This window comes from Balaenoptera acutorostrata, chromosome 7 (genome assembly GCF_949987535.1).
Source record: "Balaenoptera acutorostrata chromosome 7, mBalAcu1.1, whole genome shotgun sequence".
In the NCBI taxonomy this organism is placed as follows: domain Eukaryota; kingdom Metazoa; phylum Chordata; class Mammalia; order Artiodactyla; family Balaenopteridae; genus Balaenoptera; species Balaenoptera acutorostrata.
The window spans coordinates 6,828,717-6,852,497 of record NC_080070.1 but is presented as its reverse complement, the minus strand read 5'-3'; the positions used below and the strand labels follow the sequence as shown (position 1 = coordinate 6,852,497).

Here is a 23,781-nt window from a genome sequence, read left to right as displayed (position 1 = left end):
ACAGAGGGCCGGGGAAGAAAAAGGCTAAATGATGTTCCTCTAGCACTTTTAATTTAAAAAATCATTTTCCTTCTCCAGCTTCAGTTTCTTTGTCTATAAAATGTAAATTTGGAGGCATTTTCTCACTCTGGATGAGGTGATTACTTCTCATCCCGGTCCGCACACCGTTTCTGTTTGCAGGTCGAGATACCGGAGTGATACCAGGGAGAGTGAGCTGGGCCTACCTTTCCACTGAGCTCTGCCACTTAGAGCTGTGGGTCGCAGGGGAGTAGGGAGGGTAGGGGAGCCGCTCTGTGTTTCAATTTTATTTTACTTTCCCATCTGTGAAATGGGATAATAATACCTGTATAACTTAGACGGCACGTGATTATTGGAAGGCTCCCGCGAGATAATATATGACAAAGGACATTGTAATAAGAGAAGTAATATATAAGTAAGGGGTATTATTAAATGGCATTTGGAAACGAATTCAGCCCCGCCCTGTCCTCGTCAGCTGGTTCCCCTGGGTGTTATAAATGGCTCTTTCACAGGATATCTTTGTCTTGACTATGATGGGCTCACTTCTGAAAAGGACTGGACCATAGGGGTATAAGTGTCTCCTCTATTCCCCCATTCATCCTAATAGCATAACCCGAGCCATATGGTAGGGTGGGCTCTGTCTCCCACCCATGAAACCCCAGCTCAGAAAGGCTGTGCCGGGGGCGTTCCTGCGTTCACCCCCTTCTCTCTCTTGCAAGGAAAGGCTCTGTCCCTCCAGCGCCCCCAGACCCAGTTTCCTAGGCGCTGGGGTCAGTTTGCGGGCCTGACCAGGCTAGCCCTGCCGTAGGATGAGGGAGGTGAAGATGCGGCTCTAACTGCTGAACTGGGGCCTCGGGGAATCCTGAACCGGGAATGGCTGGGGCAGGGGGCCCGGGGGGAGTTGGGGCGACCCGGCCCTTGGGGCGTTCTGCCCCCGGACCGGCCCCCGCCTGGTTCCCTCTCCTGTCCCGGCGGGCTCTGGGCTCGCAGCCCTCCTTGTTCCGCGAGCCAGGTTGTTGGCGAGTTAGACCTCCCAGCCTCACGGGGCTGCTGTGCGGCTGCGGCGACGTCGGCGACTGCGGCGCTGCGGAGGAGACGGAGGGCTGGGGAGGCGGCGCCACGTGAGTCCCGGGCCAGGCCAGGGCTGGGGCCTCGGCGGGAGATTACCGTATTTACCGAGGCCAGTGCCGGCCCCTGGGGGCGGGTCATTGCAGGCGCGCTACCGTATTTGCCGGGAGCCGCGCAGACCCTTTCCGGGAGTGGCGAGCGCCGCGACTTAATTATGTATTTATCCAGGGTTGCGTGGTTCCCCCCTGGCGCTGCGGGAGCGGGAGGGCGTGGGTTGCATGAATTCCCTAAGGGAGCCGGGGCTTGCAGCGGAATGGGGTGGGTTGCTGCAGCAGAGTGGGAGGCCTACATATTTTAGTGGGGGTGGGGTTGCGACGCAGAGTTTACCATATTTCTCCAGGATCGCTCCGGCCCCAGGAATTGGCAAGGCTGTGCGCGGGGGGGGGGGGGGGGTGTCGGGTGGGTGGGGTCAACTCTTCTGATTAATGCCGCTATTTGAAAAGAACAGCGGTGCGGGAGGCTGGCCGTCTTTATGAGGGTGAGGGAGAAGGGGCGCGGGAGGCGCTGCGGAGAGTTACCGTATTTGCCTTGGGCAGCGCAGACTCGAGGAAAGAGCCACTGCTGGAGGCCGGAGGAACTGGGGCGCAGCCTGGTCTGTGAGTGTGGGATGGGATGGAGGCACCTGGGGGAGACAGGGGGGCCATGGCCTTGGACCCTCTCGGCGGGCGGGGCCCTTGGTCAGGGGTATAGCTGGGAGAGTGGGGAGGCTGCCCAGAGACAAGGCCGGGCTGAGATTGGCCAAGGGGACGGTGATGATCTATCTGTCTTCGCAAACGTCCATGCAGCTGCCTGGGGAAAGACTTGTGGGTGGGGTCTGTTGCAAGTAGAACTTGTCCCCTTCCCCTGGGTGAGTGCTGTTCCACCCCAGCCTGGGGGTAGGGGGAGACAGAGCGGGTGCCTCTGGGACCCCACTCTGCCGATAGGTCCACTGAGGCCGTGGTTAGCAGAGAGATCTGGAAGTGTGGAGAAGGTCTGCATGGAGGACCAGGGGAAGAGCCAGCAAGCTTCCCAGTTGGGGGTGGGGGAATGCAGGGGAGTGGCCCCCTCATTCCCTCCGAGCCGGCCTCAGCGCTCTGCGGGAGCAGGAGCCTAGGGTTTGGGGGAGGCACGAGGGTGGTGGCCACAGACAGTGCCCCAGAAGCAGTGGTCCTTTGGGTATTGATGGCTCTGTGATGGTGGCCAGGAGGGTGGTGGTCGTGTGTGTGTGTGTGTGTGTGTGTGTGTGTGTTTTGAGGGGAACTTAGCTGGTGAGCAGCTACTATGTTGAAAAGAGCTTTTGACAGTGAGGAAACTTAAGGCCTAGTCCTGGTTCACCTTGCTGTGTGACCCTGGGCAAGTAAGTGGGCCTCACTGAGCCTCAGTTTCCCCATCTATAAAATGGGGTTCAATAAGCCTGCCCCTTCCTCAGGGCTGTTGTGAGGACAGTGGGAAACAATTTAAGAGGAACACAGTGCCCTGGGAAAGAGGATCCTTAGGAGAACCAGTGTGAACGGGATGGAACTGAACTTGGGGGTGTTTGTTGCGCTTTGAGTGTTCCTCAGCCTTGGGCCAGGCTTTGCTGGGGCGATGCCAGATGCCAAGTGGAATCAAGCTGAGACCCGCCCTCTGGGAGCTCACACTGTGGTTCAGTGACTTGCAAACCTTTTACAGGCATGCCTCATTTTGATAAACAAAGAGCTGCTGCCTTAATGTTTAACTGAGGTTACTTTCAAGTTTACAGGGCTTTTGTTTCTTTTTTGAAGCTTTGCAAAAATATCTTTAAACCACTGTTGACCCACCCTTCCCTCCAGATTGGGGATGCACCTCCCTACCGCGCTTCTTGAGAATCTGGTTGGAGAGATAAGATGCATCCAGGTTCAGTATAACTTAAAATACTAGGAGTCCCTGAATATCACTCATCAGCATTTATTCAATGCCTCGTGTGGCAGGCACAGTGTTTGATGTGGGGCATAAAAGGAAGCAGCTCTGTCCTCAAGGTGCTCACAGGGCAGGGAGACAGAGGTGGCCTGACAGACCAGCGTGCTGTGTGATGAGTGAGGGTCATAGGGTTGGGTCACGTGGCTCAGGAGGGGCTGGAGAGGTCAAGGAAGGATTCTAGCAGGAAGTGTCATTTTAGAAAGGCCTTGAAGGAGGGGTAGGATGTGATTAGGGGTGGAGGAGAAAGAAGGGCATTCCAGCAGGGGGACACAGGCTCGAACAGGACTGGAGAGCGGCGGGTTCTGGAAGCCATGGGAGCCCAGGGGAGTGTCCTCCCTGAGGCTGGGGCCTGGGTGATCCTCGGGTGCCCCCTGAGTACTCTCTCTGCTTCCGCCTCCCCAGGGGCCAGTGATTGCAGCCGGGAGTGCCCATGACCGAACTGGCGTCCTCCGGGGACAGGTCCCCTGCGGGGGACGGGGAGGAGGGCCTGGGGGACGACCGAGGCCTGGTCATCCACCACCCTGCAGAGGAGCAGCCGCACCGCTGCCCACTGTGCGGCCAGACCTTCTCGCAGCAGCCCAGCCTGGTGCGGCACCAGAAGGCGCATGCCGGAGTGGGCCGCGCGGCCGCCTTCGTGTGCCCCGAGTGCGGCAAGGCCTTCAGCGTCAAGCACAACCTCGAGGTGCATCAGCGCACCCACACGGGCGAGCGGCCCTTCCCCTGCCCCGAGTGCGGGCGCTGCTTCAGCCTCAAGCAGAACCTGCTAACGCACCAGCGTATCCACAGCGGCGAGAAGCCGCACCAATGCGCGCAGTGCGGCCGCTGCTTCCGGGAGCCGCGCTTCCTGCTCAACCACCAGCGCACCCACGCGCGCATGCCCGCGCCGCACCCGCACCGCCCCGGCGTCTTCGGGGAGCGGAGGCCCTACTTCTGCGCCCGCTGCGGCAAGAGCTTCGCGCGCGAAGGCTCGCTCAAGACCCACCAGCGCAGCCACGGCCACGGGCCCGAGGGCCAGGCGGCCCATTTAGGCCGCGTGCTCTGATGCGCGCTGGACCTGCTGCCTCCGGCTGTTTTCTGCCCCAGAGCCGCATCCGTGACCTCTGGAGATGGCGCTGGGCTTCGGCCCCCTCTCTGGCTGGGATCCCGGGAGACTGGGAGGGCTGGCTTGGGGTCTCAAAGGAGTGGGCCGCCTCCTTCCGCTCCTTCCCCAGGACCCTCTGGCTGGCTGCACACGGCTGCTTTGGGCCCCTGCGTTGGTTTTCCTCCGCAGGCCCACCCGGCTTAGAGCAGGTGAGACCCGGCGCCGGCCAGAGCCCATCTCAGGCTTGTTCGGGGTCAGGTGGGGACAGGTGAGGGAGGTGGGGCGTACTGAGCTCCTAGGTCTACGACTAGCTTCTTACTAGATCTTCATTCCCTGAATGTCAAATTGAAAGCGACCTGGAGAGGGTACTCTCCACAATCCTCAGGCCCACCCCCAGCCCCTAGGGCCTCCTGGCACCAGCACTTACTATTTGGTACCCTTGAGAAGTCATTTCACTTCATGACTCAGTTTGCTTATCTGTGAATTGGGGCTAACGATGAGGGCTCCTTCTCCCTGGGATATTGTGAGGATTATAATTGCTGTTAGCAGACAAGAGAGGTTGACGTCATTAATTGAGCGCCCCAGTGTGCCAAGCAGTGTGCTGCGCAGGGCTCTTGGGAGGAGCACAGCCACAGGCCCTGTCCCCTGGGGTGCTCGCTCATACAGGGTGATGCCGGCTATCGGCTCTCGTGGGGACAGACTGCAAAGTGCTCTGGGAGGCGAGGTGATTGGTGTCGCCCAAGGCAGTTTGATGGTTTGAACTGGGTCCTGGGGACGAATAGGGAGAGCAAGGGTGTGGAAGGTTTCCAAGGCAGGGGTCCTACCTTGGAGGCTCACATTTGCTCTACAAAGGACTTTGTGGCAGGGAGAGGGGACACTGAGATGTTTAATGGGAAGAGCCCAGTGATCTCAAGTGCAGTTCAGGGACAACCGGAAGCAGTGAGGAGAGATGGAAGTGGGACAGGCGGGAGCCTCGAGGGTCCTGGGGTCATCCGGGCAAAAGAAAGTGAGGCCCCCCAAGAGGCTTGGCCAAGGTCATGCAGTGAGAAAGGGGAGAGCCAGGACCTGTCCCCCGGGCCTCAGGTTCCAAGTTGATGCTCGGAGGCACGGGCTTCTCAGCCATTTGGCAGACAAGGACACTGAGGCTCACCCAAGCTGGCCCTAAATCACACGTAGGAGCTGGCAGTGCGGCGGTAGAAGCCTGGACCTCGTTTTGGGTTCTGGACCCCAAGACCCTTCATTTCTACTGTGTCATTGTTAAGAGAGGCTCTTGCAGGTGGGAAGATGGGGCTTCGGGGATGTGGGAATGTGAGCCTGGGCGGGGGCATCGCTAGGGGCTGTGGGTGTCTGAAGGGGACATGGCATCCTGGGTAGTGGGTTGGGAGGAAGGAAGCTGGGGGCTGGCAGAGGGCCTGCTCTCGTAGAGCCCTTGTTCCAGCCCAGTCCCGTGCTCAGTGCTGGAGACCGATCCCTGCCCTCTGCCCTTCCTTAGAGCCACGGGGCTTCGCAGCGATCAGTTGTCCTCTGCCTGCTGCCCCTAGGTGGCTGTTGCACTGTGGACTAGTACTTAGTGGTGGAGATTAAGAGATTAAATCGGGACCCAGGACATCTGGAACCAGTCACCAAGTGCCCTGAACCCACGTTGTCTCATTGGTAAATGGGATTAGTAATCCTTGGGTGCTTGGTAGGGGCTAAGAGGACTCACAGCCCTGGCTGGGTGCAGGGGGCCCATGACTGCTCCCTCCTAGCCCTGGAGAGATGGCTGACAGGGGCTGGGCAGGGCCGCGTCCCGCCCCAGACCTGACCCTGGTCTCTTTGTCGTTGTGAACAGATGTGGCGTGTACAGGACCTCTGGGCTGTGTGCAAGGCACACCTGACACAGTGACTAGGAATGGGGCCCTGGGCCTGTGCCCCGGCATGAGGACACGTCCCCTAAGAAGACCTACCTCGGGAGGTGACAGCAGAGGGACCGATGGAGCCTGGAATTGGAGGCAGGTTCTGTGCCCTGGTGGAAAAACTCCCCGGACCTGCTGGGAGTCACAGCCGAAGAAGAGCTCGTGCTGGCTGCCTGGCTGTAAGCCTTCACGCTCCCGTGGCAGCGGGGCCGGTGCCTGTGTGGGGAGCGTGCTTCTGTGCTCCCGCCTGGCCCACCAGAGACGGGAGGTGAATTGCCTAGGAGAACACAGCCAGTTGGTAGCAGACTCGGCTCCAGAGGCAAGACCTTCCCCCAGGTGTGCACATACCTGCAGGCTTCGCTCTCCTTTCAGAGCAACGTTCTTAACATTTTTGGGGTCGTGAAGCCCTCTGACAAGATGGCAAAGGTTATGAACCGTCTCCCCAGGAAGACACACATAGTCACGTAGATGCAAGAATCTACAAGCAACCCCAGGAGCTCCTGGACCCCAGGCCGAGATCCTTGGCCCCGGGACTAACCCGCCACTCCTTCCTTACCTGACACAGAGCCCCGGGTCAGGGCCTACATTCGAGTAGCATTTCATCCCCTGCCCTCCCCCACCCCTGCCCTTCCTTCCCTTGTTCAAGAATAAAGAATTCTGAGGAGGGGCCTCTTTTAGTCACTCTCTTCTCCCAGACCTAACAAGCAGCGCATCAGGCTGGAGCCTTACTTCCCTTCCGCAGATGTTGCTGGAAGCTCGCTGGGCTGGGCTGGTCTTCTCTGGTTTGCGGTTGCTTGCTCTGGCTGTACCTGGCTGCCGGCTCGGCAGGATTGGGGGAAGGCTGGGGAGGAAGTGGAGCCTCCCTGCTGGGGCCCGCTGGCTCCGGGCAGGGGGAGAGGCTGGCAGACAAGCTTCTGTGTGTCCGGACTTCACAGCGGAACAAGAGGAGGGTGGTGCAGGGCCAGCAGCAGGGCGAGGGCTCCTCCGGGCTTCACACCTGAGCAGGTTGGCCTGGAGCTCCCCAGACTGGACCACCCATCAGAAAAGGTGGGACCGACTAGGGCCGGGCTGGGTTTTGATGACAACCGGACTTCATGAGGTAGGTTATAGTTAGTGAAACCCTTGGAGGTGGGGAGAGGCCTTTAGTCGTGAAATGTAGGTCAAATCCCAGGGACGTGAGTGCTGGGGGGCGTGGGGGAGTTGTGTTGAGGTGAGAGGTCCCAGGGCTGAGCTGAGGTTTGGTCAGGGTTGCCAGGAGGCCCCCATGGGTTCCCGTCTCCAGTGCAGTTTGCATGTAGGTTCTTACCGTCTGCCATATGCCTGGCTCAGGGATAACAGGCCGCTCTGGGGGAGGTCAGAGAAATGAGGCCCTGTGCTTCTGGAACTTCCTTCTCTCTGATCCTTGGCCCAACCCGGGGGACCCTCACAGATGCCCCTTCTCCTCTCATCTCCCTCCTCGGTCCTGCCTCTGTTTCCCCTGCTGTTGATCTGGGCTGTGCCCGTCTGCCTCCCCCCGGCTAAGCCCTCTTCTCCACCAGGCTGCCTTCCCAACCACCAGGCCCACATTCCGCCCTTCTCTAACACAGTCCCTGTGTTAACACACTATCACACGCCTGAAATTCGTGTGGAGTCTTATGCAGTAAGCCCCCTACCTGTGAACCTTCAAATTGCGAACTTTCAAAGATGCGAACGTGCATTCCATCAGCGTCAGGCGTGAGTGAAATTGCAGCCTGCCCTCCAATTGTGTTAGTTGGGTACCTAAGCTAACTTTGCTGGATTTACGAACAAATTGGACTTACGAACGTGCTCTTGGAACAGAACCCATTCATGTGTAGGGGACTTACGGTACTCCTGTTTCCCGTGTGTGTGTGTGTGTGCATGTGTGCGCACGCACGTGTGTGTGTGAAACCTCCGCTGAGACTGGGAGCTCCCTGAAGGCAAGGGCTGTGTCATTCCGTCTTGAACCCCAGCAGGGTCTAGCACAGGGCTGGGCTCATAACACTCAGGAAGTAGTTGCCGACTGGCTGGTGGGTCCAGTGCTGGAGGCTGTGGGGTGGGAGGTGATGGGAGGTGTGAACGGGGAGAGGGACGTGAGTCCTCTGGTGAGTGTATCTTAGTGGCTGTGGGCTGGCTTTCCTGGGCAATAACAGCCGCAGGAGGCCTTGGGTTCTCCCCTCCTTGGGGCAGTGGGGCAGGAGAGAGCCCCCCCATCGACTCCGCAGGAGTGTGTCAATGGGTGTCCAGGCTGGACGTCTCCATAGGTTGCTGACGCTTGCTGGAGCTGACCAAGGGGAATCAGTGTTCTCGCAACATCAGCTCGTGTGAGGCGTGGTCATTTGGGGCTCCGCTGGGAGCAGGGAGGTGGCCTCCAGCTCTGCCTCCATCTTTTCTTGAGGAGTTACGTTCCGGGTCACGTAGCTCAAAAGCCACAGCAGTGAGTCAGCTCGAGCTCCCCCACACGGATAATGACCACTACTCAGGTGTGAGTGGTGGATACCGGGGCCCCTTGGGGTAGCCCCCCGGCAGCTTGCTCAATGCACAGCGAGGCAGACCTGCTGAGAACCTTCGAGGTGGTTCCCTCGGCACCTGAGTGCTGGGCCACTCCAGGGCTGGCCCATCCCCACCCAGAGGCCCTGGCTGGTCGCATCTCTCTCCTGGCTCTGGTCTTCTTATCTGCTCCTCCTGCCTCGTGGGTTGTGAGAATCGGATGAGTGTATATTTACACTGTGCGCGCTGCAAAGCCCCACGGAGGGGCAGGGGCTGCCGTCATTGTCCTGCCACTGTCTCCTGCTGCAGGTGGGCCTGGCCGCTGACACGTCACAGCCCAGGAGTCTTCTGCAGCAGAAGGTTCTGGAGAGTGGAGTTACGCCAGGCCTGCCACCGCGTTGCCGAGACTTGGATGAGCGATTTTCCTCCTGTTCCTGGTGAGGGGCTGGGCCTGGTCATGGCCAAGGCTCACTCCAGAACCTTCCTTCTGTGCCTTGCTCTTTTTATTTATTTATTTATTTATTTATTTATTTATTTATTTTTGGCTGTGTTGGGTCTTCATTTCTGTGCGAGGGCTTTTCTTTCTAGTTGCGGCAAGCGGGGCCCACTCTTCATCGCGGTGCGCGGGCCTCTCACTATCGCGGCCTCTCCCGTTGCGGAACACAGGCGCCAGACGCGCAGGCTCAGTAGTTGTGGCTCACGGGCCTAGTTGCTCCGCAGCATGTGGGATCTTCCCGGACCAGGGCTTGAACCTGTGCCCCTGCATTGGCAGGCGGATTCTTAACCACTGCGCCACCAGGGAAGCCCAAACAGAGCTTCTTTCTATGGTTACCTCTGTTGTCTGTTCTGTGCAATCCTCCCCCCTTCCCATTACACTATACCTTCCTCCTCTGCTGCTTTGTTTTTTCTAATAAAAAAAATTTTTTTAAAGTATAGTTGATTTACAACATCATATTGGTTTCAGATGTACAGCATAAGGATTCAAATTTTTATAAATTATACTTTAAGTTATTATAATAAAATATCGGCTATATTCCCTGTGCTGTACAATGTATCCTTGTAGCTTATTTATTTTATACCTCTTGTAGTTTGTACCTCTTGTCCCCCTACCCCTATCTTGCCTCTCCCCACTTCCCTCTTCCCACTGGTAACTACTATTTCTCTATATCTGTGAGTCTGTTTCTGTTTGGTTATATCATTCACGTGTTTTATTTTTTAGATTCCATGTATAAGTGATAACATACAGTATATTTCTTTCTCTGTCTGACTTATTTCACTGAGCATAATACTCTCCAGGTCCATCCATGTTGCTGCAAATGGCAAAACTTGAGTCTTTTATATGGCTGAGTAGTATTCCATTGTATATATACATCACTTCTTCTTTATCCATTCATCTGTTGATGGACATTTAGGTTGCTTCCATATCTTGGCCATTGTAAATCGTGCTGCTATGAACATTGGGGTGCATGTATCTTTTTGAATTAATGTTTTCATTTTCTTCAGATATATACCCAGGACTGGGATTACTGGGTCATATGGTAACCCTATTTTTATTTTTTGAGGATACTCCATACTGTTTTCCATAGTGGCTGCACCAATTTACCTCCCCACCAGCAGTGCTGGAGGGTTCCCTTTTCTCCACACCCTCTCCAGCACTTGTTTGTTGTGGTCTTCCTACTCTTCTTTATCACACTTTCATGGGTAGGCCTTTGCCCTTTTTTTTTTTTTCTTGATATCTTTATTGGAGTATAATTGCTTTACAATGGTGTGTTAGTTTCTGCTTTATAACAAAGTGAATCAGCTATACATATACATATATCCACATATCTCCTCCCTTTTGCGTCTCCCTCCCACTAGGCCTTTGCCTTTGATCCCTCTTCCTGGAATATTCTGGAATATTCTGCTCCCAGATATTCCCAGGGCTCTCTTGTCACTGAGGTATGAGTATAGCTGTCATCTCATGGAGGCCTTTTCTAAACACTCTAGGTCAATAACTTCCCATATATTCTTTTTCACATCAACCAGCTCTATTTTCTCTCTTGCATTTATCACAAACATGACCTTGTTTATTTATTTGTTTGCTTGTTCATTATCTCCCCCTTCAGATGTAAGCACCAAGAACAGTACAATGCCTGGCACACGTCAGGTGCTATATAAATATTTGTTGTGTTAACTGACACGGGTTTTTTGGCCATTACTGGGGCATATTCAGGAAATTTTATAATATAGCAAATTAAACTTATTAATAGTTTCAAATGTAATGAAATACTTTTGAGACTACATGTAACAGCAAAGTTGATGTGTTGCTCTCTGTAGACATTAATTGATTTCAACTTTTCAGTTTTCTTTTGGTATTTTGCAATGAAAAAATAGTCTGCAACATTTTTATAATTTTGCAAAACCTATAAGCCCTAGGCTTTCTGTCTATGATGTCTAATGGAAAAAGGGACCTATTTGGGGGAATTATGTAATTTCTCTTTTTGTCTGTGCATCCAATAAATGGAATTTATTTCGTTTTTAAGGGGAAAGTTGTGTGAGATTATTTGGTTGACTATGTGCTGAGGTATAGAGAGCTTACATAGGCTGCATAGTGAGTTAGTCACGGCAGACTTTTCTAACAGAGGCCAATGGGAGAGTGGCGCCCTCTAGCGCACATTTGGAGAACTGATGTTGAGTGAATTGGACTTGTGTTCTCTAAGGCCAGCCTGGCCACGTTTTTATTATAATGCACAAGTCAGGGACCATGTAGGCGGTCAGTAAATACTTGCTGAATGAATAAATAGAACCATGAGGCTTTTCAGAGTGCCCTATGGAAGTGAGTAAAAAAAAAAAATAGAAGAGTTGTAAAGTTAACTGTCCCCTTAGAGATGAAGTGAAGGTTGATGGCTAACACAGGGGAGAAGAGAAACTTGGAGGTAATGAAATTCGACACATGTTTCTTTTCTGAGTTTCCAGAAGGGAGAAGAAGAAAACATAGAGTAACTTTCCAAACAGAATGAGCCAAAAAGCCGGCAATGAAAGTTTGCTCATGAAAGTATTTAGAGGGACTTTTAAAAAGGGAGTAGACCCCAAAGGGGTTGATACGCTAACTCCATCGGCTGGCTGAGTCGACCACAGGATGCGAGAGAAGGAAGCACGTAATAAGAGCGGGAAAAACAATCACCAGCTGAAAAGTTGTGGGCTGTTTTCATCTGTAAGCAAATCTTTAAAATGTAGATGTTACACTTACATGCGGAATCTAAAATATGATACAAATGAACCTATCTATGAAACAGAAACAGAATCACAGACATAGAGAACAGACTGGTGGTTGCTAAGGGGCAGGGGCTTGGGGGAGGGATGGAGTGGGAGGTCGGGGTTAGCAGATGTAAGCTTTTATATATAGAATGGATAAACAACAAGGTCCTGCTGTAGATCACAGGGAACTAAATTTAATATCCTGTGATAAATCATAATGGAAAAGAGTATATACAAAAAGAATGTGTATATGTATAACCGAATCACGTTGCTGTACAGTAGAAATTAACACAACATTGTAAATCAACTATACTTCAATGAAAAATATTGATAAAATGTAGATGTTATTGAGGAAATTTGAACACTTATCGGATACTCGATAATACAGAATTGTTAATTTTTTCTCAGTTACAATTAGGTTATTGTGCTTACGTAATAAAAGGATCTTTAGCTTTCAGAGATACATAGGGAATGAAATGCTCTCTGGGATTTGCTTCAGAGTCGTCTGGGGCATGGGCGTGAGAAGGTGCAGTTAGAGATGAAACAGTGTTGACTGTGTGTTGATGATTTGAAGCTGGGCGAGAGGGGACCGGGGCTCATTACAGCCTTCTGTCTACCATTGTCGTGTGTTGGAAAACTTCCGTAATAACAAGTTGAGGTATGTTTGTGCCTAATCCTTCTGGCCTTTTGAAAGTTCCCTTCTTAAGACTCCTGAAAAAACTGAAGTGCTGTGGATGTTTTGGGGCAGAGGAGGTGTTTGGGGCTGACTGGGAGTGTTGGTTTTGAGCCCTTTCCTTTTGTCCAAGAGATCAGGATGGCTGAGAAGGGGGAGGGGCTGAGAGGATGCCCTGCTTAATTTACATAGGGGGTGATGTCAATATACTAGTCCTTTCAAGATGGGGAAAGATGATCTAATTAGATAATTGAGCCAAATCATTTTGTGGTCGGATTGACTTACGGATACATTAACTGGAAAATCTGAAAAGTTTTCCAAATGCTACTGAGGAAATAAAATTGCAGCAAAGACCTCTTTGCTGTCCGTCAGATAGTTGAGTATGAACCGACTTTTGACCTCTAGAATGGCAATTCTACGTTGGAATGCTTTGAGGGTCTTTGTTGTTGTTTTTGAACTAAATGTTTTTAAAAGGAAAAATGACATAAATAATTTCTGAGAGAATCCCAGTTCTTTAGAGTGACTATGATCCGGGAGGGCAGCGCGGTGCCTCTGGAATACTAAGAGGGCAGGTGGGGGACCCTGAGCCCCCTGCCAGTACTTCAGAGGTTGCTGCCCAGCTGTAACAGAACACTGCGAGTGAATTTTTGGAAGTAATTTCCGTATTTGCCCTAATTTGAAAAATTCTGAGGAACACTAGAAATGACTAGGGATCACATCAAGAAATGCAGCGTTAATGTCAACTTCCAGTAGAGACAGGTTCTGGGCTCCACACTCTGGGTCTTCTTTCTGGGCAAGGTGGGGCAGGGGGTGATGCCATGGGACTGATAGAGGCAGGTATTTGGATTGAAGAGGCTTCCGCTGACTTTTCAGTGGCCACTAGACAGAAATGGCTGTGGTAGGAAGAGCATGGGTCTTGGTGTTAAAACGGGGTTAGAATTCCAGCTCTGCCACTTCTAGCTGTGATCTTGGGGAAACTGGCTCCTAACAGGAATTGTCTGGTTCTCTGCACCCCAAAGGTTGCCCGAAGTAAGGCGCGAGTGCCTGTTGGGGAGCGTCCCGCTCTTTCTTTCTTTTTTTGTTGTTTATTGCTAACTTTAAAAAAATTGAAATACAGTTGATTTACAATGCCATGTTAGTTTCAGGTGTATAGCACAGTGATTCACATATATATATATACACACACACACACACACACATATATCTATTCTTTTTCAGATTCTTTTCCCTTATAGGTTATTACAAAATATTAAGTATAGTTCCCTGTGCTAGACAGTAGGTCCTCATTGGTTATCTATTTAATATATAGTAGTGTGTATATGTTAATCCCATCCTCCTAAAATATCCCTCCCCCCTTCCCCTTTGGTAACCGTAAATTGGTTTACTATGTCTGTGGGTCTATTTCTATTTTGTAAATAAGTTCATTTGCATCTTTTTAGATTCCACATGTAAGCGCTATCATATGATAGTTGTCTTCCTCTCTCTGGCTTACTTCACTCAGTATGCTGCGTCCCCCTCTTTCCAAAGCACTTCCTTCGATGTCCGTTTCCAGGCTGCACCCCTCAATCCTTGTCCCAGCTGAGCATAGGCACCACCCCCTCCTGGCCACCTGCTTCCCACCCAGCAGGTGGAGGAGGTGCATGATGGGGAATATCAGTGGGACCCTAGGGCCTGGAGGGGCATGGCTGGCCCTAGGGTTCTGAACCTGGGTAGGGGTATGGAAATGGAATTGTCAGTGGCTTGAGATTTCCAGGACTTCTAAAAGGCCCCAATAAACCCTCCAGAACTTTCACTCGAGGCTGGAAGAATAAAATGAGCAATTTCTGTTTCTCTAATTTGAGGGGTTATAGAAATGGAAGTTGGGGCTCCAGACGTTTCTTCACTTCCACAGTGAATATAATGGAGGCAAATGTTCCTTGGGTTGGACTTAGTGCCTGAAACCCTTCTACTGGTGCCACCTTCCAGCTGTTAGTCCCCCGGAATTGGGTGGGGTGCTGAGTCTGAAGTGCCCCCCGCACCTCATCTTCCCCTTCCATATACTGCAGTCCCACCTGGTGAGGCCCAGATCCCTCCTTTCTGGCTGGAATCGTCCTGGGGCCAGATGAGATCTGAGGAAGCCCGTGAGCTGCGGTGGGCACTGTGCCATCCAGAAACAGGGGAGCTGAGGAGGTCCAATTGGGCTGGAAAGACCCCAATCTGTTTGGGTCTCAGGCCTCAGCTGTAACAGGTATATCTTGGTTGAAGGCAATGTACAAGATGTTTGAGGGAAGTGCTGTAAGTTCATTGCACAAAAGTAAAACCACGTACAGGGCTGGTGTGGAGGAGACCGAGAGAGGATGCAAAGAATGTAGGCCTGGAGATGGAGAGAGGATGCAGGAGGGTGGGTGTGGAGATGGAGAGAGGATGCAGGAGGGTGGGTGTGGAGATGGAGAGAGGATGCAGGAGGGTGGGTGTGGAGATGGAGAGAGGATGCAGGAGGGTGGGTGTGGAGATGGAGAGAGGATGCAGGAGGGTGGGTGTGGAGATGGAGAGAGGATGCAGGAGGGTGGGTGTGGAGATGGAGAGAGGATGCAGGAGGGTGGGTGTGGAGATGGAGAGAGGATGCAGGAGGGTGGGTGTGGAGATGGAGAGAGGATGCAGGAGGGTGGGTGTGGAGATGGAGAGAGGATGCAGGAGGGTGGGTGTGGAGATGGAGAGAGGATGCAGGAGGGTGGGTGTGGAGATGGAGAGAGGATGCAGGAGGGTGGGTGTGGAGATGGAGAGAGGATGCAGGAGGGTGGGTGTGGAGATGGAGAGAGGATGCAGGTGGGTGTGGAGATGGAGAGAAGATGCAGGTGGGTGTGGAGATGGAGAGAGGATGCAGGAGGTGGGTGTGGAGAGAGCCTAGTGCTGGGCTCCAAGGGGAAACGCCTGAACCAACCCAAAGGAGGGTCCACCCAAGCCAGCCTCTTGCAACAGGCCCAGCCCAGCGGGTTTCTGGGCCCTGGGCAGTTGGAGGAGAGAAGGGCAAAGGCAGACCAAGTGTGCCTGGAAGGCTGCTCCAGGCAGGGCGGGATTGGAGGTTGCGGGGAAGATGCTCGGGGCCAAAGCCAGGATCCCCTTGGTGGGAGAGGGCAGAGAGGCGCTGAGCCTGAGGAGTGCTCTGGATCCACAGGTCCTCCAAATGCAAGGAGGGGTGATGCCGTCAGCTGGCGACCAAGGGGTCACTTCTGGAGGAAGCCCAGAGCTGCAGGAAGTGGCCAGACACCTGCTCCACTGTTGCCAGCTGGGACCCCGCAGGTTTTTCTGTACCTCCCCAGGCAAGCTCCCCCTTTCTAAAAGCAAGATACTAAAACCTGCTTCCTGTTTTCACTGATGCAGATTGTGATTACTTGGTGGGTTATTTTTAGGAGAGTCTCCAACATCTTCTGATGAACAACTAATTCCAGGTGCTCTGTGGGGCCCTGGAGAAGCTGCAGGAAGGTTGGATGCCTGATGCCTGGCTTCTCTTATAATTCATTAGGCTTCTGGAACGCATGTAATGAAAGACAGAAAACATTGTGACCAGAAGTCAGGGGACCTGGGTGTCACACCTTTGCGGTGAACTTTATTTTTTATTTTTTTTTAAATAGAGGGGTGACTTTTTAATTTTTAATTTTTTCTAGCTTTATTGAGATATTCTTGACATATTATATATGTAAGTTTAAGGTGTATGATGAGATGATTTCATAACCGTATATACTGCAAAATGTTTACTACAATGAGGTTAGTTAACACCTCTGCCCCTCACCTTTTTGTGTGTGTGTAGTGATAACATTTATGATCTAATCTCTTAACGACTCTCAAGTATATAATGTGGTTAACCTCATTCTCTGCTTCTCAGAAGGTGCTGACTCAGTCCTGGCCACCAAAGAGAGAGGCTTGTGGGGACCCCAAGGCCACTGGCTGAAAGCTAGGCTCTTGGGGATGTTTTTGTTTATCTCAAAAGTTCTTAGGAGTGTTGAATTGTTCTTCATTATCTATCCATACTTATCTAAAATGCTCTGGAGGACTTCCCTGGCAGTCCAGTTGTTAAGAATCCACCTTCCAATGCAGGGGACACGGGTTTGATCCCTGGTCAGGGAACTAAGATCCCACATGCCACGGAGCAACTAAGCCTGTGTGCTCTAGAGCCCGTGTGCCACAAGTAGAGAGCCCGCCCTCTGCAACTATTGAGTGCACATGCTCTAGAGCCTGCATGCTGCAACTAGAGAGAAGACCACGTGTTGCAATGAAAGATCCCCTGTGCCACAGAGAAGATCCCGTGTGCTGCAACTACTGAGCCCCATTCGCTCTCCAGCCTGCACGCTGCAACTAGAGAGAAGCCCATGTGCTGCAATGAAAGATCCCACGTGCCGCAAAGAAGATCCCGCGTAACACAACTAAGACCCGACGCAGCCAAATAAATAAATATTAAAAAAATAAATAAAATGCTCTGGAAGGTGGGCCATGGCTGGGCTGTGGTCTGTCTGAGCCGGGCACTGGCCCTCAGCCAATGAAGCAGGAGCACCTGGGTTTAAGATGCAAGAAGCAATCGGCCTCTGAGGTCCCTTCTGGCTCCTGGCTTTTCACCTGTTTCTTTTTTTTTTTTTAATTAATTAATTAATTTTTGGCTGCCTTGAGTCTTTGTTGCTGCGCAGGGGCGGTGAGCAATCATTGCGGTGCGCGGGCTTCTCATTGTGGTGGCTTCTCTTGTGGAGCACGGGCTCTAGGCGGGCTTCAGTAGTTGTGGCACGTGGGCTCAGTAGTTGTGGCGCACGGGCTCAGTTGCTCCGCGGCATGTGGGATCTTCCCGAACCAGGGCTCGAACCCGTGTCCCCTGCATGGGCAGGCGGATTCTTAACCACTGCGCCACCAGGGAAGTCCCTGGCTTCTCACTTGTGTTTCGGCCCCACTTGTTACTGGTGCACCCATGTCGCCTTCCTCTTGCTCATTAAAAATCCTGCTCTGGCCTCCCCGCCAGCCAGCAGCCTGGATGGCAGGGACAGATGTCCTTCTGAGAATACCAAGGTGGTAGAAAAGTCCTGCCAGATGTGGTGATAGCACCTGCGGATGTAGCAGCAGCCCTTGGCATTCACCATCCGGCCTCCCTCCCAGCGAGGGGACGACAGCCCCGAGAGACGCCTCTTCCCAAGGCGACGCTGCGTCGAGACACCTACATCAGCACCGTGTGCCGGAAAGGGGAGAGAAATTAGATGGCAGCTGGAGGGGGAAGCGGGGTGGGAGCATATTCTTTTTCAAAGATGGGAGAGGGGCAGGTAGGAGAGTTATGGGGCTGGGAGGCGGGGGAGGTGAATGCACTACGACACAGAGGGAGATGCCCCGTCAGAGCCCGTTGAGGATGGTGATCCTAGAGTAAAGTCACTTCCGCCGGTAGGTTTGTGTGTCTCCCCTCGGCGCCCTCAGCGGCGCAGGCGCAGGCGTGGTGTTGATGAATCGGCGCCACGTTTCTCCCAGCACTTTCATGTTCTCCTCCGCCTGACAGCCCCAGACTGCCCTCTTCCTGACTCTTGACCTCCCTTTCCTTGGAGCATTTACTTTAGAAAACTTGTAATTGCAAACTCTTTCTCTGCCCCTTTGAGATGTAACTCTTTTTAAAAGCCTCCTGCCAGTTTTACAACCCAGATCTATCTTTCTCAAGGATGTGGGAGCGGTCCATCCCTTTGAAATGTAACCACCATGGGAGATAGCGCCCCACCTCCCTTCTCCCCAGGGTGGGGTGGCGGGGGGGGGGTCAACCCTGACTCTGATGGGCTCCAGTACTTTTCCAGAAGCTCGCCCCAGCCCGGAACATCCTTCCTGGTGTTTCAGCTGTGGGTTCAGTCTTAGTTCTGGCCTCGCTGCCCTGTTATCAGAGCCTTGAACAGTCTTCCCGGCCTGGTCGCCTTTGTCTGCTGCAGCCGTTGCTATTGTTGTTGTTTTAATTTATTTTATTCAGGTAGAGTTGATTTACAATGTTGTGTTAATTTCTGCTGTACAGCAAAGTGACTCAGTTATACATACATACCCATCTTTATCCTGTTTTGTTTTAGTTGTTTTCAGTGGGAGGGTTGGCGTGAATAACATGGGAAACAGGAATCAGTCATGACCTTTTGGCTTTCTCTGCCTGCCCTGCCTCTAGTGCCTCAGACTCAGTGTCCCCAAGCTGAGGCGCTTGTCTTCCCGGAAAACCCCGGTCTCTCACAGCCCCAGCTGCACAAAGGCCACTAGAAAGTGCTGTGACCTCTGACATCCCACAGCCGGTCAACCTGGGGTGACCACTAACCTTTATGTGAATGAGAAAATGATATCTCTTCTTCAAGTTAAATGTTTATAAAGAGGCATATTGGGTTTCCCTGGTGGCGCAGTGGTTAAGAATCTGCCTGCCAATGCAGGGGACACGGGTTCAAGCCCTGGTCCAGGAAGATCCCACATGCCGTGGAGCAGCTAAGCCCGTGCACCACAACTACTGAGCCTGCGCTCTTGAGCCCGCGAGCCACAACTACTGAAGCCCGCCCGCCTAGAGGCCATGCTCCGCAACAAGCCCGCGCACCACAATGAAGAGTAGCCCCTGCTCTCTGCAACTAGAGAAAGCCCGCGTGCAGCAACAATGACCCAAGGCAGCCAAAAATAAATAAATAAATAAATGTATAAATAGGCATATTATTTCTTTTCTTTCTTTCTTTCTTTTTTTAATACAGCAGGTTCTTATTAGTCATCAATTTCATACACATCAGTGTATACATGTCAATTCCAGTCGCCCAATTCATCCCACCCCCACCACCACCCCCCACCGCTTTCCCCCCTAGTGTCCATACGTTTGTTCTCTACATCTGTGTCTCAATTTCTGCCCTGCAAACCGGTTCATCTGTACCACTTTTCTAGGTTCCACATATATGCGTTAATATACGATATTTGTTTTTCTCTTTCTGACTTACTTCACTCTGTATGACAGTCTCTAGATCCATCCACATCTCAACAAATGACCCAATTTCGTTCCTTTTTATGGCTGAGTAATATTCCATTGTATATATGTACCACATCTTCTTTATCCATTCGTCTGTCGATGGGCATTTAGGTTGCTTCCATGACCTGGCTATTGAAAATAGTGCTTCAATGAACACTGGGGTGCATGTGTCTTTTTGAATTATGGTTTTCTCTGGGTATGTGCCCAGTAGTGGGATTGCTGGATCATATGGTAATTTTATTTTTAGTTTTTTAAGGAACCTCCATACTGTTCTCCATAGTGGCTGTATCAACTTACATTCCCACCGACAGTGCAAGAGGGTTTCCTTTTCTCCACACCCTCTCCAACATTTGTTGTTTGTAGATTTTCTGATGATGCCCATTCTAACTGGTGTGAGGTGGTACCTCATTGCAGTTTTGATTTGCATTTCTCTAATAATTAGTGATGCTGAGTGGCTTTTCATGTGCCTCTTGGCCATCTGTATGTCTTCTTTGGAGAAATGTCTATTTAGGTCTTCTGCCCATTTTTGGATTGGGTTGTTTGTTTTTTTAATATTGAGCTGTATGAGCTGTTTATATATTTTGGAGATTAATCCTTTGTCCGTTGATTTGTTTGCAAATATTTTCTCCCATTCTGAGGGCTGTCTTTTCGTCTTATTTATGGTTTCCTTTGCTGTGCAAAAGCTTTGAAGTTTCATTAGGTCCAGCACGTTTATTTTTTTGGTTATTTTTGTTTTTATTTCCATTACTCTAGGAGGTGGATCAAAAAAGATCTTGCTGTGATTTATGTCAAAGAGTGTTCTGCCTATGTTTTCCTCTAAGAGTTTTATAGTGTCCGGTCTTACATTTAGGTCTCTAATCCATTTCGAGTTTATTTTTGTGTATGGTGTTAGGGAGTGTTCTAATTTCATTCTTTTATATGTAGCTGTCCAGTTTTCCCAGCACCACTTATTGAAGAGACTGCCTTTTCTCCATTGTACATTCTTGCCTCCTTTGTCATAGATTAGTTGACCATAGGTGCGTGGGTTTATCTCTGGGCTTTCTATCTTGTTCCATTGATCTATGTTTCTGTTTTTATGCCAGTACCATATTGTCTTGATTAGTGTAGCTTTGTAGTATAGTCTGAAGTCAGGGAGTCTGATTCCTCCAGCTCCGTTTTCTCCCCACAAGACTGCTTTGGCTATTCAGGGTCTTTTGTGTCTCCATACAAATTTTAAGATTTTTTGTTCTAGTTCTGTAAAAAATGCCATTGGTAATTTGATAGGGATTGCATTGAATCTGTAGATTGCTTTGGGTAGTATAGTCATTTTCACAATATTGATTCTTCCAATCCAAGAACATGGTATATCTCTCCATCTGTTGGTATCATCTTTAATTTCTTTCATCAGTGTCTTATAGTTTTCTGCATACAGGTCTTTTGTCTCCCTAGGTAGGTTTATTCCTAGGTATTTTATTCTTTTTGTTGCAATGGTAAATGGGAGTGTTTCCTTAATTTCTCTTTCAGATTTTTCATCATTAGTGTATAGGAATGCAAGAGATTTCTGTGCATTAATTTTGTATCCTGCAACTTTACCAAATTCATTGATTAGCTCTAATAGTTTTCTGGTGGCATCTTTAGGATTCTCTATGTATAGTATCATGTCATCTGCAAACAGTGACAGTTTTACTTCTTCTTTTCCAATTTATATTCCTTTTATTTCTTTTTCTTCTCTGATTGCTGTGGCTAGGACTTCCAAAACTATGTTGAGTAATAGTGGTGAGAATGGACATCCTTGTCTTGTTCCTGATCTTAGAGGAAATGGTTTCAGTTTCTCACCATTGAGAACAATGTTTGCTGTGGGTTTGTCATATATGGCCTTTATTATGTTGAGGTAAGTTCCCTCTATGCCCACTTTCTGGAGAGTTTTTTATCATAAATGGGTGTTGAATTTTGTCAAAAGCTTCTTCTGCATCTATTGAGATGATCATATGGTTTTTTTTTAAATAAATTTATTTATTTATTTATTTATTTTTGGTTGTGTTGGGTGTTCGTTTCTGTGCGAGGGCTTTCTCCAGTTGCAGCGAGTGGGGGCCACTCTTCATCGCGGCGCGCGGGCCTCTCACTGTCGCGGCCTCTCCATTGCCGAGCACAGGCTCCAGACGTGCAAGCTCAGCAGTTGTGGTTCAGGGCTTAGTTGCCCCGCGGCATGTGGGATCTTCCCAGACCAGGGCTCAAACCCATGTCCCCTGCATTGGCAGGCAGATTCTCAACTGCTGCGCCACCAGGGAAGCCCAATCATATGGTTTTTATTCTTCATTTTGTTAATATGGTGTATCACATTGATTCATTTGTGTATATTGAAGAATCCTTGCATCCCTGGGATAAATCCCACTTGATCATGGTGTATGATCCTTTTAATGTGTTGTTGGATTCTGTTTGCTAGTATTTTGTTGAGGATTTTTGCATCCATATTCATCAGTGATATTGGTCTGTAATTTTCTTTTTTTGTAGTATCTTTGTCTGATTTTGGTATCAGGGTGATGGTGGCCTCATAGAATGAGTTTGGGAGTGTTCCTTCCTCTGCAATTTTTTGGAAGAGTTTGAGAAGGATGGGTGTTAGCTCTTCTCTAAATGTTTGATAGAATTCACCTGTGAAGCCATCTGGTCCTGGACTTTTGTTTGTTGGAAGATTTTTAATCACAGTTTCAATTTCATTACTTGTGATTGGTCTGTTCATATTTTCATATTTTCTGTTTCTTCCTCGTTCAGTCTTGGAAAGTTATACCTTTCTAAGAATTTGTCCATTTCTTCCAGGTTGTCCATTTTATTGGCATAGAGTTGCTTGTAGTAGTCTCTTAGGATGCTTTGTATTTCTGCGGTGTCTATTGTAACTTCTCCTTTTTCATTTCTAATTTTATTGATTTGAGTCCTTTCCCTCTTTTTCTTGATGAGTCTGGCTATGGTTTATCAATTTTGTTTATCTTCTCAAAGAACCGGCTTTTAGTTTTATTGATCTTTGCTATTGTTTTCTTTGTTGCTATTTAATTTATTTCTGCTCTGATATTTATGATTTCTTTCCTTCTGCTAACTTTGGGTTTTGTTTGTTCTTCTTTCTCTAGTTTCTTTAGGTGTAAGGTTAGATTGTTTATTTGAGATTTTTCTTGTTTCTTGAGGTAGGCTTGTATAGCTATAAACTTTCCTCTTAGAACTGCTTTTGCTGCATCCCATAGGTTTTGGATCATCGTGTTTTCATTGTCATTTGTCTCTAGGTATTTCTTGATTTCCTCTTTGATTTCTTCAGTGACCTCTTGGTTATTTACTAACGTATTGTTTAGCCTCCATGTGTTTGGGTTTTTTACGTTTTTTCCCGTGTAATTCATTTCTAATCTCATAGTGTTGTGGTCAGAAAAGATGCTTGATATGATTTCAATTTTCTTAAATTTACTGAGGCTTGATTTGTGACCCAAGATGTGATCTATCCTGGAGAATGTTCCGTGCGCACTTGAGAAGAAAGTGTAATCTGCTGTTTTTGGATGGAATGTCTTATAAATATCAATTAAATCTATCTGGTCTATTGTGTCATTTAAAGCTTCTCTTTCCTTATTTATTTTCATTTTGGATGATCTGTCCATTGGTGTAAGTATGGTGTTAAAGTCCCCCACTATTATTGTGTTACTGTCGATTTCCTCTTTTATAGCTGTTAGTAGTTGCCCTATGTATTGAGGTGCTCCTATGTTGGGTGCATATATATTTATAATTGTTATATCTTCTTCTTGGATTGATCCCTTGATCATTATGTAGTGTCCTTCCTTGTCTCTTGTAACATTCTTTATTTTAAAGTCTATTTTATCTGATATGAGTGTTGCTACTCCAGCTTTCTTTTGATTTCCATTTGCATGGAATATCTTTTTCCATCCCCTCACTTTCAGTCTGTATGTGTCCCTAGGTCTGAAGTGGGTCTCTTGTAGACAGCATATATATGGGTCTTGTTTTTGTATCCATTTGGCAAGCCTGTGTCTTTTGGTTGGAGCATTTAATCCATTCATGTTTAAGGTAATTATCGATATGTATGTTCCTATGACCATTTTCTTAATTGTTTTGGGTTTGTTTTTGTAGGTCCTTTTCTTCTCTTGTGTTTCCCACTTAGAGAAGTTCCTTTAGCATTTGTCATAGAGCTGGTTTGGTGGTGCTGAATTCTTTTAGCTTTTGCTTGTCTGTAAAGCTTTTGATTCCTCCATCGAATCTGAATGAGATCCTTGCCGGGTAGAGTAATCTTGGTTGTAGGTTCTTCCTTTCATCCCTTTAAGTGTATCATGCCAATCCGTTCTGGCTTGTAGAGTTTCTGCTGAGCAATCAGCTGTTAACCTTATGGGAGTTCCCTTGTATGTTGTTTGTCGTTTTT

At 49.7% G+C, this 23,781-nt stretch overlaps 2 protein-coding genes across 6 annotated transcripts in view; both read left to right on the top strand.

The window, feature by feature from the left end:
- Positions 1-1,241: 1,241 nt before the first annotated feature.
- LOC130708554 (zinc finger and SCAN domain-containing protein 2) lies at positions 1,242-6,670 on the top strand. Of its 4 annotated transcripts, none has more exons than XM_057549533.1 (3): positions 1,242-1,302; positions 3,466-4,353; positions 5,976-6,670. In XM_057549533.1, exon 2 carries the CDS (start codon positions 3,494-3,496, stop codon positions 4,103-4,105), a length of 612 nt encoding a protein of 203 aa, XP_057405516.1. In that variant the 5' UTR covers positions 1,242-1,302; positions 3,466-3,493; the 3' UTR covers positions 4,106-4,353; positions 5,976-6,670. The 4 variants fall into 4 exon arrangements, with proteins under 4 accessions (XP_057405516.1, XP_057405517.1, XP_057405515.1 ...); XM_057549534.1 differs by lacking the exon at positions 1,242-1,302 and adding an exon at positions 1,572-1,738; XM_057549532.1 differs by lacking the exon at positions 1,242-1,302 and adding an exon at positions 1,572-1,742.
- A 338-nt stretch (positions 6,671-7,008) lies between these two features.
- Positions 7,009-23,781, top strand: part of GIMAP8 (GTPase, IMAP family member 8) — a 34,654-nt gene continuing 17,881 nt past the window's right edge. For both annotated transcript variants that reach the window (XM_007184640.2, XM_007184638.2), the window contains exon 1: positions 7,009-7,138. In XM_007184640.2, the coding sequence (XP_007184702.1) occupies positions 7,134-7,138 (5 nt within the window). In that variant the 5' untranslated portion in view covers positions 7,009-7,133. The remainder of the gene's footprint in view (positions 7,139-23,781) is intronic.